General features: G+C 36.5%; 1 protein-coding gene across 1 annotated transcript in view; it reads left to right on the forward strand.

Annotated features, from left to right (window-relative positions):
* LOC107670576 (AP-2 complex subunit sigma-like) overlaps nt 1-7,911 on the forward strand; it is an 11,875-nt gene extending 3,964 nt beyond the window's left edge. The window contains exon 4 of the mRNA XM_016463215.1: nt 7,810-7,911. Coding sequence (XP_016318701.1) covers nt 7,810-7,911 — 102 coding nt within the window. The remainder of the gene's footprint in view (nt 1-7,809) is intronic.

Genomic DNA, 7,911 nt, shown 5'->3' on the forward strand with positions numbered 1-7,911 from the left:
TTCAGCTCCCACCAAATAACATCATTATCTAATGTGTTCTGCATTCACTTGAGCAGCTAAATGGTGTAATCAGCATGCATCCTGAGTACTAAATTGATTACGCTGCACAGAATCCATAATTAAAAACCTCTCTTATATGCACTTTTATTAACCGTAAATCAAAATGAGATATGCTGACTTTTAAGGGAAGTGTGGGCTGTTAGCTTTGAAACGTCAGGAGATTAACTTTAATGAAGGTCTTTAATGTTCAGCATGATAAATGTGCTTTGCATTGGTTTTTAAAAGGATTGCCTGCTTGTTCTTCCTCAAATAACGCAAATATCAGCATAAGCTCTTATTCATTAAAAGAAATACTGTAAGATTGGGTATGGGCGATATATCTTGATATTTATATATTTGCTCTGAAATAGCTTTAAGAGTAATTCACCCCCCAAACCTCCAATAAGAAGAATCGTTATTTTGACCAAACAGACACCGTTATCAAGCAGATTCAAAATGCTTAAAGTATGTTAAAAATAGAAAAATTGAGAGCAATCAAGCATGTTTTCCACGCTTTTATTTCTATTAAATGGAAACAAGGGAGAATCATTTTATTTATGTGTCCCAGTACATCATAAACACGGCAATATTTATCTGTATATTATCTAGAAGATTTTAAAGCATTTAAAATGCTACACAGGGAACGTGATGACACTGATCATTGAATCATTTGAAATGTATCTAATTTTCCAGCTTTATAGTTTTTGCAATTGATATTTAAAGGGGTGGTTGACTGTTTATGGGGTGCAGTCTAACATGTTAAAGGGTTAGTTCACCCAAAAATTTAAATTAGCCCATAAATTACTCACCCTCAAGTCATCCTAGGTGTATATGACTTTCTTCTTTCAGACGAATCCAGTCGGAGTTATATTAAAAATTGTATTTGATCTTTCAAGCTCTATCGTTGTACTCAGCGGGTGTTGCAGTGCTTCGGTTCAAATGACGTGAAATAAAAAGCACCCTTCCACAAAAAAAAGTGTCTCACACGGCTCCGGGGGGTGAACAAAGGCCTCCTGTAGCGAATCGATGCGTTTTTGTAAGAAAAATATCCATATTCAAACGTAATAATCACTTGAATCTAGCTCGCGCCAGCAGTTGTACACAGAAGCAGTTCAGGGAGCATGACGTATGAGGTCAGCGTTGCGCATGCGCCGGTGCGTCTCGTGAAAACCAACGTTTGTTTACAGGATCAAAAGAAGCAAAGTTTCCTTACTTTAGCAAAGGAAAACAAGTCTCCTCTTGGCTTATATCGAAATCCTCCGACATTCTTCTTTACAAATCCTCGTTTTGTACTTCTAATTCTTGACAGATGTTTTGTTTTGATCTCTCCCCTGTGTTTCCGCGTGCGTCACTTCTGAGCCGCGCATGCGCAAAGCTGACCTCATACGTCATTCCCCCGGAACTGCTTCCGTTTAAAACAGTGAGCGCAAGCTAGATTCAAGTGATTATTACGTTTTGAATATGGATATTTTTCTTACAAAAACGCATCGATTCGCTACAGGAGGCCTTTGTTCACCCCCCGGAGCCGTGTGAGACACTTTTTTTTGTGGAAGGGTGCTTTTTATTTCACGTCATTTGAACCGAAGCACTGCAACACCCGCTGAGTACAACGATAGAGCTTGAAAGATCAAAGACAATTTTTAATATAACTCCGACTGGATTCGTCTGAAAGAAGAAAGTCATATACACCTAGGATGACTTGAGGGTGAGTAATTTATGGGCTAATTTAAATGTTTGGGTGAACTAACCCTTTAATGCTTCGTTTAAAAAATAAAAAAAAACATTGTTTTTCCACATAATTTACCTTTATTCTACACTGCTCTGTCCCTTCTCCTATAAACGCGCTGATGATTTCCTGCTTTTATGAAGCCCCTCCCTCAGAAATACGCGATGGGCTGACGTCCTCTATATTGCTTATCAATTTGAGCCCGATTGAGACGCAGAGGATATTATTAGTGAAGAGGATCGCGCAGAATCTGTGCAAGCACGGCCCTTAATGGTATGTTTTTTGTTTGTTGTTGTCTCAGACTTTTAGATACGCTGTTATTGTAAATGCTACTGCTTCTGTTAGCTTTTAATATACAGTTTTATCCTGATTAAAGCTTTAATACAGTACGGCAACCGCACGCGTGTCCATGTTTAATGCTTCTCATAGCTAGGTGAAAATAAGTGTATAATTGGAATAGTTAATTGTTGGAGCTGAGCTGATGATCTGAATGAGAGAGAGAGATGCAGAGCATCTAGTTTTCTCTTCCTCTTCTCTAAAGCACCGCAACATGACCCCGCCCCCTTTGTTGCATGTTCCCGTGGGCAGGGTTTATTTAGGTTTGTGACATCACGAACCCGGGAAGTAACTCGTTGTGGTCCCTACCAGCCGTTTTTCTAGGCATTAAACTGCCAGAATTTTAAAAAGACAATATCTCCGTTTGCATTGAACTTTCAGCGCTGCAACTTTGCAGATATTGTTTATGCTCAAACAGCAACGTTACACACTAACTAACGTTAAAAAAGTGAAATCACAATCAACCACCTCTTTAAATCAGAGATATGTGATATAAGCAGTCACAAAACTGAACCGCTGCCACAGGCTTTAGGGAACTAAATGACTAAATTAAGAACTGCATTAAAATCACTGGCATTATGTAATTTTATATTGTCAACAAAATTATACTGAATATATTGTTCTTAATGAATATGTGTAATGCTCAGTCTTACCATAATCGATTCCAATCTAAATACCTTTTAATGTAACATGGATAATTAGACAGCTTCTGCGAGACCTCTCACCAGATAAATAAAGGAGCGAAGGAACAGCACTTCTGTTGGTGTAATTTTCCGTGTCTGAGATACTAATGGAATGTGGCCGTGAGGGAAACTAGCAGCCAGGACATTGTGAACATTGTGACATGGATTCTAGGACTTCCTCTGACCCTTACTGTAAACAACTCCCCCAACATATCCCACATCACTTGAGCCCAAAGCAGCCCACTATGCTGAACAACACTGGGTTAAAAACAAACAAATGCCTGGGTCACAACCTAAAATTGTCAACAGCTACCCGTCACTGATTTTGCTGCTTAGCCTACTTTTTGAGGTGAACGATAGACTGCTGTGGTTAAGTATATCCTGAGAAGATCTGTATTTTCCTTTTTTTTTTTTTTTTTTACAGGTTTTGCTCTATATATATATATATATATAAAATAAAATTATTAGTATTAGTATGAAAAGGTTGGTAAAAAAAAAATTCTATGCTCTTGAAAGAAGACTTTCAAGCTTCTTATGCTCACCAAGTCTGCATTTATTTGATTAAAAATACAGTAAAAACAGAAATAATGTGACAAATTATTGTAATCTAAAATAACTGTTTAAATATATTTTAAAATGCAATTTATTCCTGTGATGTTAAGATGAATTTTCAGCATCATTACTCCAGTCTTCAGTGTCACATGATCCTTCAGAAATCATTCTAATATCCTGTTTTCCTTATCAAGAAACGTTTATTATTATTATTATCAATGTGGAAACCATGATAGGACCTTTTCAGTAGGGTTGGGAACCGAGAACCGGTTCTGTTTTTTGAAAAGAACCGGAACCGTGAGCAATTTCTAAGGGTGTTTTCACACCTGAGCGTTTGTATCAGAACCTGGTGCGTTTTCTCCCTTGGTTCGGTTCGTTTAGGCATATGTGAACATGGCAATCGCTCGATACATTGCCGAACAGCTCTCCAAAACACACAAAAACACCGAATTTATAAAGTGTTTAGCGAGCGCTTAAAACAAATGGGCTTTAATCGGTCAGTTGAACAGTGCCGCACGAAGGCAAAGAAACTCTGTCAACAATATATTATATATCCTGATGGATGACAACTTTGAGCGGAATCCCGGAAAATAAACAGATGCACTCCGATCAATTAAAGGAGCGTTTACTTGCACGTGACTTGTATTAACAAAGTTTGGTCCGTTTGGAAATATTGCCTTGTGAATGCGAACCCGAACCAAGATGAAATTGCAACATTGTAGCGATTTAACCCCCGGTTTTGGAACAAAGCAATCGATCTACAGGTGTGAAAACACCCTATATTTCATTAAAGAAATTGTGATTCGGTGTTGTGTAGAAAATATTGAGGACTTTTTACTAATAAAACCAAGAGATGTGTTTTCCTCATTTTTTTAAAGGAAACAAGCAGTTTTGGGGCTTGAATTGAGGAACTGATTAAACTAAAAAAAAAAAGGAAAGAAGGCTACCTATTTATTTTAAGAGAATTAGCTCAATTTTGCAGTTTTATTTTAGAGGTGATTGTTAGTTCCCAGCATGCTTTGCATATGGCTGGATATGGAGAGTACATTTTTAAATTAAATGCTATTTTATGTGTTTTTGAGTGAAGGGAAACATCTATTAATGTTTAATGTTCAGTTATGTTTGACATTTGAAAGAGTTTCTGTTCCATTGCACAGTGCAATCGTTACCATTGTGCAGAAGAGTAGAGCTTATGGTTATGGATACTACTCCTCTAAATTAAGCCTTGTTCATTGAGCAGTAGCTTTGCTTGTACTAGTGCAGTACTTTCCAGTATTTCTCAAGTATTTTCCTACTTGAGCTGTTTGGCTGAATACAGTCTTTTAAATGTACAAAATAACTCAAAGTCAAATACAAACATATCTCACTCAAAATCACAGACTTTTGAGAATCAACTTAAAATAAATGAGCACATTTCACTAATTATATTAAATTCATTGTGTCATAGATTAATTAATTTAGGAGATTTCACATGATTTATTCAGGTAGATTCCATTAAAAAAATCAAGCCTTAAAAACGACTTAAAAATATTATGTGTAATATTGTTTCCATAATCTTTAATTAGATAGCACATACCATTTTTTACAGTGGAAGCTTGTAATAAAGTTTTCTAATTTGAGTGTTACGGGTAGGTTTTCACAGGAAATTCGAGCATTGAGCTGCATCATTACGTCACGTCTGTAAACATAAAGATGTTGTCCCAGCTAGTATGCTATATTGCACGTGAGGATGCTGCAGGTGACGGATCGTTTATAGCCTTTTCTCACAGCAGCTGGAATAAATGGCAGATTGTAATCCAGAAAAGTCAAAACGACAATCAGTGACTGGAGATTCACCCGTAGTGTCATTAATATACATACTGACTTCAACTTGGACCACTAAATAAATAAGACTGATATTGTTACGCAAGTATGAGGGATAGATTAGGTCATTTCAAGAGTGATAAACAAAGTGATAGAAAATATTTATTTTCATGCATTTTAAATGTTTAAAAATGTGGAAACCACTCATTGCATCACACCATCTCCTGACTGCTTCATTAATTTAGGGAAATGAACAAGTGTCTTAGCCCTCAAGGGACTATTTGGCCACCCAGCTTATTCCTGCTTGAAAAGCAAAATGTTATTGATAGTGTAACAAACATCAACTTTGAAGCACATGTGATTGATGGACTAGCATTACTCAACATTACTTACTACCTTCCAGCAACACTACATGCAATGAAGGTAAAATAGTGAAGAAGAAAAATAAAAAATAGTTAATTTAAATGGAACCGGAAAATTTCTAACGATACCCAACCGACCCTACTTTTCAGGATTATTTGATGAAGTGCGAAAGGACAGCATTTATTTACAGTATAAATCTTTTTTTAACATTATACATTTCCTTATTGGCACATTGTATCAATTTAATGTGTCCTTGATAAATAAAAGTATTTATTTCTTCCAAAAAAATTTACTGGTATGATTCAATATGACTTGCCTTAACCAATCAGAGGTGTTATTGTTAAGGTAAATGCTTGGTTTTTCAGTTAGAGGAATATTTAGAAGAGCTGAAAAAGGGCCCAAGCAGCAAAAACTAGTGAGAGAAAAAGATGTAATTAGCTCTGTTTCAGCAGCAGTGCAGCTCCAATGCAACAGGTATTTTATGCATAATTAAAACAGTCATACAATTAAGAACATCCACATCCATTCAGCATGAGAGAGAGGCTGCCGCTGAAGGAAAACCATAAGTAATTATAGAAAATAAGAGTTAATTGCATTTGATTTCTGCTCAGCTAATTACCTGATGTATTTTTGATTCTGCCGACTGCGTGAACAGTTTGGCCCACATAGTGTTGTCACGGTACCAAAATTTCAGTATTCGGTACCGATACCAGTGAAAATCCACGGTTCTCGGTACCAATTTCGGTACCAAAGCAAAACACAAAAACATGCTAATTGAACAACATTTTTATTAATAACGTTAAACAAAAATTAAAAGTACAAAACCAATGCCATTCTTTATACTTATTTAAAATTGTTTCAAGTTTTCCCACAAGTAATAAAAGTATGAAAAAAGTAAACAAGTTTCACCCAAAAGTTTAGTCATAGTTCTGCTGCCGCTGAAAAACATCTGTAAACGGTTGTCTGTTTTAGGGTTTGCTGGTGTGTTTCAGGATCTTCCTCAGTCTGCAGCTGTAAAAGAACAATATAATATACTTCAGTAAAGCAATGGGCTGAATCTGACCAAATGCAACATAAGATCAATGACACCAGCTAAAATATAACTTTTCAGGAAATAACAAACCTCAGCTTTTAGTCGCCACTGCTTTTATGAAGTGGTTGCCAGGTTTTCACAACAAAACCCGCCCAATCGCGGTTCGAGGAGGTCCCCCGTTAAAAATCGCATTCCGAGGATAAAATACGCATGTTTTGGCGGGGTTCCCCTGGTCAAATTCTAGTTCCAGGGGCTAAATATCACGTTAATGGGGTCGTTTCTCAACCCACGGCAACAGTGTTAAGCAGCCCAATTCCGTGGGAAAACCACAGACTTGGCAACATTGGAAGAGGATAGCTTTTGAATAGCGCTTCAAGAACCGGGTTGACCGGGTACTCGGTACCACCGGTACTTAAAAAAACCTGGTACCGTAACGTTTTCATTTTTGTAGTACCGACTTGGTACCGAAATACCGGGTCTTTTGACAACACTAGGCCCACACCAACACCACGCTGATGAGATTTGGTTTTTGTTAACCCTGTAAAACCTACTTTATCAAATAATAGTCAGAAATATCCGATTTTTTAACCTTTAGACAAAATATGTAAAAATATCATATTTGATACATGTGGCTTTTATGGCTTTGAGTAAAATATGGAGAACTTATTTCTTGTAAGTAGGACAAAAAACACAATCTTTATTCAGAGACCCAAACTGAGCAGAAAAATTCAATTCGATGCAATCGCTGATATTAATATCGCCAAAAAAAAGCGTGGAATTCTGATTGCTTGTAATTTAAATTAGTATAACAGACTATTTACATAGTATATAACTAATATTTAGTTATAATAAGATATTTAAATGTTTAGTTTATGATCAAAGCTCTGTAGTTTTTATTGTGGGGGCGAAACATAATGCAGTGCAACAAAATAATAATTGAGATGAACAAATAAACATGCCTCAAAAGTCTGACATCATATATTCGTTCAATTTTAACGTGGTTTTTCTAAAAAAATAAAATAAAAAAAATGTATGGATAATCAAGTGAACCTAAAGTTGATTCAGTCCAGTAAACGGTTATTACTAACAATATTTCTTTAAGTACTAAAAGTCTGTTTACGTGCTAAAAAGTATAAACTATCATTCAGATGACAGAAGGCATGTTTTGATCATGTTGATAATTTCGAGGTTTTGCATGTCAAGGTACGCTCTTGAATGAAATGTTCTAAAACTAACTGTGAACTGATAGAAAGCCTGTTGCGCTGGCGTTTCAGGTGTACACAGTGGTGGACGAGATGTTTCTGGCAGGAGAGATCAGAGAGACCAGCCAGACGAAGGTGCTCAAGCAGCTCCTCATGCTGCAGTCTTTGGAGTAA

The sequence above is a fragment of the Sinocyclocheilus anshuiensis genome, unplaced genomic scaffold (genome assembly GCF_001515605.1).
Source record: "Sinocyclocheilus anshuiensis isolate Anshui unplaced genomic scaffold, SAMN03320099.WGS_v1.1 scaffold513, whole genome shotgun sequence".
Taxonomy (NCBI): Eukaryota; Metazoa; Chordata; class Actinopteri; order Cypriniformes; family Cyprinidae; genus Sinocyclocheilus; species Sinocyclocheilus anshuiensis.